This window comes from Phocoena phocoena, chromosome 1 (genome assembly GCF_963924675.1).
Source record: "Phocoena phocoena chromosome 1, mPhoPho1.1, whole genome shotgun sequence".
Taxonomy (NCBI): Eukaryota; Metazoa; Chordata; class Mammalia; order Artiodactyla; family Phocoenidae; genus Phocoena; species Phocoena phocoena.
In genome coordinates, this window is record NC_089219.1 from 31819911 (window position 1) to 31832546 (window position 12636).

General features: G+C 40.9%; 1 protein-coding gene across 2 annotated transcripts in view; it reads left to right on the forward strand.

The window, feature by feature from the left end:
• The window catches only part of MACF1 (microtubule actin crosslinking factor 1), a 341765-nt gene that overhangs the window by 244889 nt on the left and 84240 nt on the right, over nucleotides 1–12636 (forward strand). For both annotated transcript variants that reach the window (XM_065881170.1, XM_065881162.1), the window contains 7 exons: nucleotides 176–342; nucleotides 1589–1745; nucleotides 3652–3769; nucleotides 7255–7317; nucleotides 7974–8215; nucleotides 9029–9158; nucleotides 9873–10072. In XM_065881170.1, the coding sequence (XP_065737242.1) occupies nucleotides 176–342; nucleotides 1589–1745; nucleotides 3652–3769; nucleotides 7255–7317; nucleotides 7974–8215; nucleotides 9029–9158; nucleotides 9873–10072 (1077 nt within the window). The remainder of the gene's footprint in view (nucleotides 1–175; nucleotides 343–1588; nucleotides 1746–3651; nucleotides 3770–7254; nucleotides 7318–7973; nucleotides 8216–9028; nucleotides 9159–9872; nucleotides 10073–12636) is intronic.

The window sequence follows — 12636 nt, forward strand, 5'->3', positions numbered from 1 at the left end:
GGCGGACTCTCAACCACTGTGCCACCAGGGAAGCCCCATGCCTCTTTTCTTGTTCCCTCTTTTTCTACAAGTAAGGGAGAACATGCCCCAGCTTTAATCTAGATATCTTTCATTCTTTAGAGTCATTATTTACAAGGACCAGAGGATTGAATACATTTCCTTGTTTCCTTGACAGGAGCTCAATTTGGAAATGGAAGACCAACAGGAGAACCTGGACACTCTTGAGTACCTGGTCACTGACCTGAGCTCCTGTGGCTTTGCCCTGGACCTGTCCCAGCACCAGGACAGGGTACAGAACCTCAAAAAGGACTTCACAGAGCTACAGAAGACAGTTAAAGAAAGGTGAGTTTTCATATGTATGGATCAGTGTCATGGAGCTAATTTTTTCTTGCTTTTGAATGAAATGACTTTCTCTTCCTTCCTTCTTCACCAGAAAAGATGGCATCAAAATTCTGCTACTGAGCCGTAGGAGATTGGAAAGTGCCTCTTTCAGACAAAGCTATTCAGTCTACTGAATGCTTAGTGGTCTTTCAGTTAGTAAATAGTGAGTTCCTTCTCAGTAATGGGATTCAGTTCCCCCTCAGTACAATCAAAAGTCCAGGTCACCTGGACCAAATTTGGGGCAGCAAGTTGGATTTGAAATAATGAGAAAAATTGGAAGAGACTTCCCAGACATAATTAAGGATTATGTTGGAACTCACACTGCTTGTTTTGACCACATTTAAGTTGCTGTTTCGGAGGAGTTTCTGGATTCTTCTTTTAAGGCAAACATGGGAATACACAACAAAGGTAGATGATTTCAGGTTATTAGCTCACAGTTGAAAAGCCATAATTCCTCCATTAGAAAGCCTCATGTGGGTTTAAAAGCTTGATAAGACTTCTCTTGGTTTAGCCATAAATGTCTCGATTTAGCAGATGATGGCTTTAGTGACTAGGGGAAAGCAGTTGCTCAGCGCTTATTTAGTGCAGGTGAAGGGGACAGGACACAGGCCACGAAGGCTTTGTTTTTCTTGCCCTCAGCTGAGGGCTATTTAGCTATATAAAGAGCCAGGATCTCTGGCTTGAAGTCTAATAGATGTGACCATTTCCAAAACTTAATTTCAGAATTGAATTCTCCTTTCTCCTTGATTTATTTTACTCATTGGTATGCTTAGCCTAACTTCTCTGAGCCTCAATTTTGGCATCTTCCTTGTTAAAGGAATTAGCATTTGAATTGGGCCTTGAAAGAGTCAAATACCTAAAAAGTAGCAGAGCTGGCCTTGAGATCCAAAGCCTGCATTCTTTCCATTGTATCGTAGTACCTAAATAGCAGGCTCCCTTTAGTTTTTCTCATTTTCACTTTAGCCTAGAGTAAGATTGAAGACTCCTTTCCCCAGAAATGTCCAAACAAGGGCAACAGATTCCTTAGTTTGATGCTCTCCTACATTATATGTGGTTGTTTAGCCAAAGCTGCCATGGAAAAGATTATGAGAAGGAAAGGCCCTGTTAGGAAACTGATGCCTGGAGTCCTAGAATGAATGTAGTTGAAGTTCACGTTGACTTCTTTACAAGCTTAGTCTGGCAAGTAACAAGTTGTCTCTGTTGACAGAGAGGAAGATGCATCATCTTGCCAGCAGCAATTAGATGAATTCCGGAAGCTGGTTAGGACTTTCCAGAAATGGCTGAAGGAAACCGAAGGCAGTATTCCACCTACAGAGACTTTCACGAGCACTAAAGAGCTGGAAAAACACATTGAACACCTGAAGGTGGGTGAACAGAGTCTCTCCAGGAATCAGGCTGGACAGCAGTTTGGAATCTTGTGTGGACTCATTTCCACCTGTGGTGGGCAAATGGTGTGAGAAATCCAAGTTATCCATGTGTATCAGAATAGCAGTTCCTCCATTTTATCCATGTGAGTCCAACCTACCCTTACCCAAGCACTGAGCACCAAAACATCTCCTATTTAAAAGCCAAAACCAAAAAAGTAATCTGGGAATGATATCTATAAAGTTTCAGCTGTCTTGGGGATGCCTGTCATGCTGTGGCAGGTCATAAAAAAGACAGTTGTCAGAGTCCAGTCTTGAGAAGATTACACTCTCGTTGTATGTTTGAGAATTAGACAATTATATGTGAGCAAGTGACCAGATATGTGATCAGAAAATTGAGGAGAGAATTTCTCCGCAACTAATAAAGGAAAAGTTACAATCACATGGTTGGAATGTACCTGCACGGGTAGCATCAGCCTTTCTCCCATCTGTTGCAGAATCCCTTCTCTCCTATATTTGATTCATAGTCATCCAGCTCTATTTGCACCTCTAACATGTTTCTTATTTTTGTTGAAACCAGTCTCCAACTAACGCCCATGCATTTGTCCTTATTTTCTTAGTAAAACATGATTTATCTTGGATAGATGAAAGAGAAGAGCTTTCACAGAGAGAGTGCCAGGAGCATTTGCTGTGGGGAGTTCCCTAGGACAGAGGTTCCCTGATTTCTTGGTTCATGGTTCCCTTTGTGTTTCAAGACATTTTTCATGGCATCTCAAGGCAAAAACCAAACAAACAAAAAAACACCCAAAAAACTGAAAAACCTCACTTCCTAAGTGGTCAGGTCCAAACAGCTTAACGGTAGTTGTTCACATGGTGTCCAACAGATGTCACTGTTTTTCCCTCAAAAATTTAAAGTATCCTGTGAGTCAGTGCATAGTTTGGGAACTGCTGGCTCTTTGGAATCAAGAGTGACTAATAAAAGAACTGACACACTCTGAATTGGCAAGGTTCAGTTTGAAGCTGGGCAGCATGAGCTTGCCAGATGTTCATGGCTCGATGTCATTCTCTGCTGCTGCTTTGCAGCTTGAGGTCGAAAGCAAACTAAGTAGATTGTGAGGGAGATTCAGGATGGAGGAAAGGATTGAAGGCTAGGATGGTGTCCCAGCTTGGAAAAGAGTAAAATTCTATTTCTGTAGCAGGCAGTTCCCAGCTTAGAGACAACATGACCAGATACTTTTGTCTTAGAGTAAATGCCATTGTTTCCTAACAGCTTTCTGTGGCGGTTTGAGCTCTGACTTCAAACCCAATATAAAATTCCCTTGAAAAGGCAAAGTGTAGCCTATGATTCTGTATGTTTCTCTACATCTCAATACCTAGCTCCTCATTTTACCCTCCAATTACCATTTCCTTTATATTCTTTACAAGCATGGTATTCCCTTTGTCCACCTGTCAAACTCTTACCTTAACTCCGATCTTACCTCTCTCCAGGCAGAGTTGATGTGTCTCCTTTTGTGCTCTCAGAGTCTAGTGGCTGTGCATATTTCTGTAATAGCACTATCACATTATAATGCCATCGATAATCTGAGCTCTTGGTTTTAGGAACTGTGTCATAAGCCTATTTTGTATCCCCAGTGTTTGGCACAATGCCTGGCCTGTAGTAAGTGCTCAAAAAATATTTGCTTGATGAAGGAATGAATGAATGAATGAATGGGAAGGGCCTGAATATTCCAGGATATCATTCTCCCACATCTTGGCTGGCTAAACCAAGTTCTGGAAATGGCTGAATAAATGAGGATGATTGCTTAATGCTTATCAAAACTTTAGGGAGTGTATGTAGAACAGGTGTCCCTACTTATGAGGAGAAAGCCTCCAGATACTACATTTTGCTAATTTGTTCTTTAAACAGGGTCTCCTAGATGACTGGACAAGTAAGGGAACTTTGGTAGAAGAAATCAATTGCAAAGGTACTTCTTTAGAAAATCTCATCATGGAGATCACAGCACCTGATTCTCAAGCCAAGACAGGTGAGTGTGGGCTCTTGAAAATGTAGTGAATAAACATCATTCTTCCCTTTGCCCTTTGGTGATGACCGCTTATTGAATAAACATTAGAATCAAGGTTGGATATGAAAACCAAGGATACTTCATGAAGCAGTCTTCCCCTCAACCTGATCTGTTTTCCCATTTCCTTTGTAACATTGCTCCATTTTGCAAAACCCCTTCCTGTGATGGGAAAAAGTAAAGGGACTAGTTGGCCCACTTAGAACTGTGACATGAACATAGAAGAATTAAAATAGGATTTTCCATCTTGAGGAATTTCTGTCTTTTAAATATGTGAATGGATGGCTATGCATTAACTTTAAATTAGGGTCAGCCCTGGAGGGTATGAGCATGATATCTTGGGAGAGGCTAAGTGTTTAGGAGTCAGTATTGGTACACCAGGAACTGACACACTTCTTAGAAGTGCATACAACGATTGTGCCCAACTATATGAATTATCTCTGCCTACAAATTAAGTCTTGCAAACAAAATGCATTCTGAGGGCTTCCCTGGTGGCACAGTGGTTGAGAGTCCGCCTGCTGATGCAGGGGACACGGGTTCGTGCCCCGGTCTGGGAGGATGGGCCCGTGAGCCATGGCCGCTGAGCCTGCACGCCCGGAGCCTGTGCTCCGCAGCGGGAGAGGCCACAACAATGAGAGGCCTGCGTACCGCAAAAAAAAAAAAAAAAAAGGCATTCTGAGCTCACAGTCACTTGCTGGTTGTCAGTTGGGATCTCCTAGGTTTTATTACCAGACTATGTTAATGCATTCCTATAGTCACTTAAATAGTAAGGGCAAAGTTTACTTTCTTTTTTTCTCCTGAGAATGGCTACTTTCCTATTGTATCCTGAAGTTTAAAGATGTCTTGGAACTATCTAGAAGTGACAACATTTCAGAGAATTGGTGGTTTTTATATTCTAACACTTAAATTTCTAAGTTCATTGACTTATTAGTGTGTGACATCACCCAGCAAACTTTTTCTATAAAGGGCCATAGAGTAAATATTTTAGGCTTGTGGGCCATATGGTCTCTGTCACACTACATGTCTCTGCCATTGTGGCACAAAAGCAGTCATAAACAATATATAAATGAATGGGCGTGGCTGTGTTCCAGTAAAACTTCACATACAGAAACAGGCGGAGGGACAGATTTGGCTGGTGCACTAAAGTTTTCTGACTTCTGGACTAGATCAGTGGTTGTTCGAACTTTTTACAGTACTGTAATTTTTTTAAAAATAAATTTCATGTAGAACTATAAGACAAATAAAAATATAAGTGAATTTATAGCGTTTATCTATTATGAAATTCATCAATGAGAATATTGAGGCTATCGGGACTTCCCTGGTGGCGCAGTGGTTAAGAATCTGCCTGCCAATGCAGGGGAAAAGGGTTTGAGCCCTGGTCCGGGAAGATCCCACATGCCACAGAGCAACTAAGCCCATGCGCCACAACTGCTGAGCCTGCGCTTTAGAGCCCACGTGCCACAACTCCTGAAGCCTGTGCGCCTAGAGCCTGTGCTCTGCAACAAGAGAAACCACCACAATGAGAAGCACATTTGCCACAACTAGAGAAAGCCCATGCACAGCAACGAAGACCCAATGTAGCCAAAAATAAATTAATTAATTTTTAAAAAATGATATTGAGGCTATATTAGTGAATATGAAAATTTGGAAAAAAGAATTTTTGAATGACAGCTTTATTATTTATTTCTCAATTTTTTCCTTGGTTGCATTGTATCCAGAAAATACGTTTCACACAGATAAATAGTTGCAAATGATGGCAAATGTTTTTAGAAGTTCACTTTACAATCTGAAGTGTTAAGAATTCTCTTACTACACAGTTCTACCCTGATGAGAGCCTGCTCTGAGTAGATATACCTCAGCCTTTTTTGTCATTTTATTTAATGGAATTCATATGTGCTGTAGATGTTTTTCTTTGTATGTGAGTGGACATATGTAGGTTTGAAAATTATAGAGTGCTAATGAAGAACTACATCTTTTCCCATCAGTGACACTCAGAAAGAAGTTTAACTGTATGCACAGAGGTGCAGGAGCTACTTTATTCTCTCCAAAAAGCAGCGTAAATTGGCTATATCTACTGGGTTAAAATGTGGTGTTCAACATAATTGAGATGTGCATGTTTTACTGCCATTTCTAAGTACTTAGGAATACATTCTGAATATTAAAATTAAACCAAACATTTACAGAGTCTCTAAAGCACCTCCTCAGGGTGCTTTGAAAACCAGTTTGAAGATCACTAGCCTGAGTGCTCTTAAAAAGTTCTCTTCCATCTCTGAAAACCCACGCGTGTTCTAGTTCCTTATGGTCGTGGAGTTCTTTTGGTTTCGTAAAGTGCTTTCACATACACTACCTCACTACTTCTCACCAGTAACCCCATGAGAGCTGACAAGATAGGCAGTATTATCTTCATATCCCAGAGAAGATACCGAGGTCTGTCCATAGATTAGGGCTCATGTACTGAGTTAGTGACAGTCTTGGCTACGGCTGTCTTCTCCAAATTACTAGTCCAGGTTCTTTTTGGTCATCACCAGACTGCAGTGGAATATGATCTTTTGGTTTGATCCGTTTTTTAAATTGAAAATACAATAGTGTTAGCATTTCAAAGTTTTACAGTCATTATTGTCTAATATAGAACCTTGCACTTGACCTTTTCCACAGTGAAATCAGTGCATGTGAGACTCTTATTCTGCCCTTTGAATGTTACATTATGTCATGACTGTTCTTCAGATTTCTTTATAATCTTTGTAATTACACGATCTGGTTTTTACTTATTTGGGATACTCCTGAAACACAAGGAATCAACTTGGGGAGAATATAGGTGAAATTGTGGTAATTAGAAACAGAACCAAAGACCCTAAACAGAATTTATGGGAATGTTTATGAGCCAGATTTATTGGCGCTTAGAATTTCTGTTTTCTGGTGGGGGAAGGGGAGCAGAAAGTCATGAAAAAAAAAAAGACGGGATCTTTTGAAACAATATAGGAAAGGCTCATTTTAATGTCTTTACTAAAAGAATGCTGCTTTTTATGTCCTTAATTGTACTTATTGTTTATTTTTATTATGTTGAAGAACATTGATGTTAAAGTTGAACCTTTTTGGCTGTATTATAAATCCTCCTCGTTCTTAAGTATGTCGAATGCCTTAGTCATTCTACTAATACTTGCTTCACAAAATTAGGGCAAGGTCCAAAGAATCCAAATTGGAGATTTAAGAAGAGAATTTGGATTTCCTCTAGAAAAGGTTAGGGTTAGGGTTAAGGAGCTGAAACTCCCAAGTGACTCTGTTGCCCGGCAGCTAAAATGATTTGTCTCTTTCCATGAGTATGTTGTCTTGTGCTGTGTTAACTTCCTGATATCTGAGCTTAAAGTGAGTGCCAAAGGATAAATTCGGTGCCTGTATGTATTCCTAACACACTTGTCTTGCCTTGTTTGTCTCTCTGTCCTTCTGCTCAGGTTCCATACTGCCCTCTGTAGGAAGCTCTGTAGGCAGTGTAAACGGATACCACACCTGCAAAGGTGAGAATGCCATTTTCAACAGTGCCTCTTCATTGGGTGTGTTAGGACAGTGTTCATGTTTGCATCTGTGTATGTTTCCATATGTGTGGAAGGATTGCTGCCAGGATGGGTGTGAGGGTAAAAGTCTGGGGAGAAGCAACTGTGATGCCTCTTTGTTGCTAGCTAGAGGCTAAACAGGTTGGCAACCAGTGAAACAAAGTTACTAAGCAAATAAACTGGACCACTAGATAAGACCAATAAGGAAAGACCTGGAAGAAAATATATGCAAATCTTTGAATTATAAAGAAGCTATACTAGAGGTGGTCTAAATCTAGCCCTCAGCCTCCCAGCTAGGTTTTCTTCTCTGCGGTTTAAAGAAGAGGAAGTAGAAGAATGCCCCAAATCCTTCACTCCCTTCACTTTTGCTGCTCCCGTGTTTGCTTAGCATTTTATTTATACATCTGAGTGTATAATGCCAAAATCAGAAATCAGATTAATGAGAGCTCTTTTGCTTTTCGTATGTAAACAGGAACTTTTGTGTGATTTAGCAGGAACATCATCTCTAGTTCACTAGAAGGAGTGGGAGAGATACTTAATCCTGATGAATAATTTAGTGAGGAACCACTGGGGATGCTTGAGAGCTATTCCCAGTCTGATCTCTGTTTCTGTGATGCTAGATCTGACGGAGATCCAGTGTGACATGTCAGATGTAAACCTGAAATATGAGAAACTTGGGGAAGTGCTTCGGGAACGCCGGGAAAGTCTTCAGGCTGTCCTCAGCCGAATGCAGGAAGTTCAGCAGGAGGCAGGCTTGGTGCTGCAGTGGCTGGAGTTAAAAGAGGAAGTCCTGAAAGGCATGGAGGCCTCTTCATCTCCAACCAAGACAGAGACAGTGAGAGCCCAAGCTGAATCTAACAAGGTACTGTGTTCCCATTAGCTGCATCTCAAGCACTAAGAGGAAGGGGCGGTTGTACCAGTGTACCCGCCTGAGCCCGGGGGCCTGAGAATGAGACATGGCCAACCACCCAGTCGTTACGAGCAGCATGTTTGACTTTCAAATGACTAGTATGCCTAAACTCTCCCAGAGAATTTTCTTACCTATGAAATTAGAAGTTGTTACACATCAGACTGAGAAACAAAACCAGATCTGTTTGCAGGAGGAGAATAGCTCTCTTCAGAAGCATCAGTTCATTGAGAATGGGATCTCATTTTCAATGTGATGGTATAAGCCAAATCATTCCGTCAAAGCACCTTTCCAACTCTTGGAGGGGTCTAAACAGCTGTGATTGCAGTTCATTCTAAAGATTGACATGTAGGCCTAGGGAAAATGTCAGAAGAAATAATACCATGTAGAAAATCTGGTAAAAATTTTTTGCCAAAAATTTTAGTATTCCTGTTGAGGCCTAGCATGTCATATCCTACAGCTGCATAAACATCGCCATCATCGTCATCATCCATTCCTGACACTTTTAGTTTATAGGGATTAGCAGTTTTCTTATTGGGTTACTGATGTGTTGTACATAAAAGAAATTCGAATCTTGCCATCTAGATTTTCCTTTTAATTAAATATTCAAGCAGAAAGGTTAAGTATCTTAAAATCATGAAACAATCATGGATAGAATCAGAAGTCGGGCCTGTAATTGCTGCCCCATCTTCCCGTCATTTCCTCCACACTCACAGCTTTGTTTCCTGTCCAGAAATCTCATGGCATTCATGATGTTCTTTCTCCTAGGCCTTCCTGGCTGAATTGGAACAGAATTCTCCAAAAGTCCAAAATGTAAAGGAAGCCCTGTCTGGATTATTGATGACGTATCCCAACTCACAAGAAGCAGAAAACTGGAAGAAAATGCAAGAGGAGCTCAGTATGTTATCACTGGGGTGTTAACAAATTCACTAAATTCCTTGTCTTCAAAGTAAATACAGGCTTTCGGCATACCCAATAAGCAGGAGTGATTTTTAGTTAATTGTCATAAGCTAGCAAGAAGGGGCAGGGAGGGTTAGAGAATGAGCCTGATTGTGGAAAAAGTTTAGAGATTCCACTCAAAGGATCAGTATTGGCTTTCTTGGGCAAGTCATACTGACAATCTGCTGTGACAAAGACCATTGATGATAAAAATGAAAAGTGGGAAATAATCTAACATTGTGTGAAGGAATTAAGTTATGCTGTACTCATAATATTGAACTATAAGTGATGCAGGTGAATGTGTATTGGTATGGAAAACATTATTGGCATGGAAGATGCTCATAATTAGTAAGCTTAAAGACAGGTTATAAAATAATATATATGTCGCCTAAGGCATTTTACATGCGTCGTGTATGTATGTATGTAGCGTATGTATGTACGTACTTCTGTGCAGTTTTATCCCATGTGTAGTTTCATAGAGCCACCACCGCAGTCAAGATACAAAACGGTTTGTTACTTTAGTTAAAATTAAATGCAGGTTATTTTTAACTTAAAAAAATATTAAATAATGCTCCAGGGGTCATTTCCTGTAGTATATTAGGAACGTGATTTAGGGACCAGGCTAGTGGCTGATGAGGGTAAAAGAACACATTCTCTCATTTCCTCTCTACAGATTCCCGATGGGAAATGGCCACTGAGGTGACAATGGCTCGGCAAAGGCAGCTGGAGGAATCCGCAAGTCATCTGGCCTGCTTCCAGGCTGCAGAATCCCAGCTCCGGCCCTGGCTAATGGAGAAAGAGCTGATGATGGGGGTGCTGGGGCCCCTGTCTATTGACCCCAACATGCTGAATGCACAGAAGCAGCAGGTCCAGGTGAGCAGTATGGCTGAAAGCTTTCGAGCAAAGAAATCAGAGGCACTTGAACCTGGGTCTGAATGCTGCTCTCAACAGGTAGATTTACATGACCCTGGACAAGTCATTTAACTTCTCAGAGTCTCCATTTCCTCACTTTAAATGAGATGCTTGTATGGTCTTTATCATGGTGCCTGTCAAATAGCAAACAGTATTGTTAATAGCATTAATGTCAGTAACTATATTATTAATATCGTTGACTGAGGCAGTAAGATGCGCAGATGGGAGACAGGGAACTTCTGACTAAATGATAGAATCATATTTTATTTTCAATCCCCAGTGGTAGTGATCCACATTACTTCATGCAGTATCTTATATCTGCCAGCTTTACTTAAAGATTTTCTGCTGATCAGATCTCAGTACCCAACATCTGCGAAATTTAGGTTGGTCCAGTGATGTCATTTCCAGTGAAATCCTGCCTAGACCCTTTCCTTGTTCCGTAGCCTTCCCTAAACTTGTTCTGTTTCTTCTCACCACCCACCAAGTCCCCTAAGAGTAGTTTTTGAAAGAACCCTTTCTTTTAGCCCCTGCATCCATGTTATTTATCAAGTCCTATTTAGTCTACTTACAAATATTTTTCTAATCCAGTGGTTTTCAAACTTTTTGATCCCAAAACCCTTTACACTCTTAAAAATTATTGAGGATCCCAAAGAGCTTGTGTTTATCTACTAATATCTATTAATATTAACTGTATTAAAACACTGAGGAATTTTTGAAGTATGTATTTATAAATTAATTTTTAAAATTATGATGATACAACCATAACACTAACATACATAACATTTTTATGAAAAAATAACATTTTCCAAAATGTAAAAAATTGAATAAGAGTGGCATTGTTTTATATCTTTGGCAAATCTCTTTAATGATGTCTGGCTTGGGACTCCCTGGCGGTCCACTGGTTAGGACTCCACGCTCTCACTGTCAAGAGCCTGGGTTCAGTCCCTGGTCGGGGAACTAAGACCTGCAAGGCATAGCGATAAATGAAATGAAATGAAATAAAATAAAAATGTCTGACTAATAGAACAGTCTCACAGATTTTCATATCTGCTTCTGCAGTCAATCTGTTGTGATATCGGATGTCGTGAGAGAACAAGAATTTTAAAAGGCAAATAACATCTTAGTATTATTATGAAAATAGTTTTTACCTCACTGACCCCATGCAAGGGCTTAGGGACTGCCAGGGGCCACCAGACCGTAATTTGAGAACCACCGTTCTAAGCTTCTCTTCTCCACTGTACATGCTGGTAGGCTGGATCTTGGGCCTGTTCCATTGCAGCAGCCCGCTAAAGGACCTCTTGGTCTAGCTTATCCTCTACACAATTATCAAGTTATCCCCTTAAATCATATATCTGAATATATTAAAATGCTTCTGTAGGGCTTCCCTGGTGGCGCAGTGGTTGAGAGTCCGCCTGCCGATGCAGGGGACGCGGGTTCATGCCCCGGTCCGGGAAGATCCCACATGCCGCGGAGCGGCTAGGCCCGTGAGCCATGGCCGCTGAGCCTGCGCGTCCGGAGCCTGTGCTCCGCAACGGGAGAGGCCACAGCAGTGAGAGGCCCGCGTACCTCAAAAAAAAGAGGCCCGCGTACCGCAAAAAAAAAAAAAAAAAAAAAAAATGCTTCTGTAGCTCTTGGCTGCCTATTGAACAGAGTTCAAATACCTCTCACTGTGGTGCATGAGACTTTTCACAGGCTGGTCCCAGTTTGTCTTGCCAGCTCTTCCCCCATATACCTGGGCTTCTTCCCACACCGGATAATGGGTTCTTTCCTGAACACACTGCACTCATAGATCTCAGGATCTCTGTGCCTTTGCTAATCCCAGGCCCTTCTCTGAACCAGCCTTACTCTCTGTTCTCTTGGAGAACTCACGTATTCTTTATTGTGTCACCTGTGAAGCCTTTCCTGATTTCCCTCTTCTGCTCTTGTCATCCCCGGAGGAATTTACCACCTTTACTTCTTGCTTTCACAATTCCATGTTCACATCAGCATTTTATCATTTTAACTTCTGTTACATTCTATTATAGTTCATTATTTGCACATCTGTTAGTCCTTGAGGTCCTGTTGTATTTATTTTTATGCAGTGTAAGTGCTGAGTACTTTCCATAAGTTTTCTTGTTTAATCCTAACAACAGCAAGTAAGTACTTTACTATCCTCTTTTTGCAGATAAGGAAGCTGAGATTTGGAGAACTTTTAAAAACTTGCCTAAGTTTATACAGTTTAGTGAGTGATGGAGTCAGGATTTGAACGCAGGTGTCTAACTACAGAGCCTGTAATCTCAACTTCTTTGATGAGTGAAACAGTGAATAGAAATAAATAAAAAGGAATGGTACTTGCTTTAAAGAAGCTTTCTATCTAATTGTGCTATATTATAATGTGCAGATTCTATGTGCTGGTGGAAATTCGAGAAAGGAACTAAGAAAAGTAGGACATTAAGAGTTGAAATGGCAAGCCCAGCCAGTAATATAGCTCACTTTGGGACCCAGGGTTCCAAACTCCCCATTCAGAGGCCTGGGTTTTGCCTGGC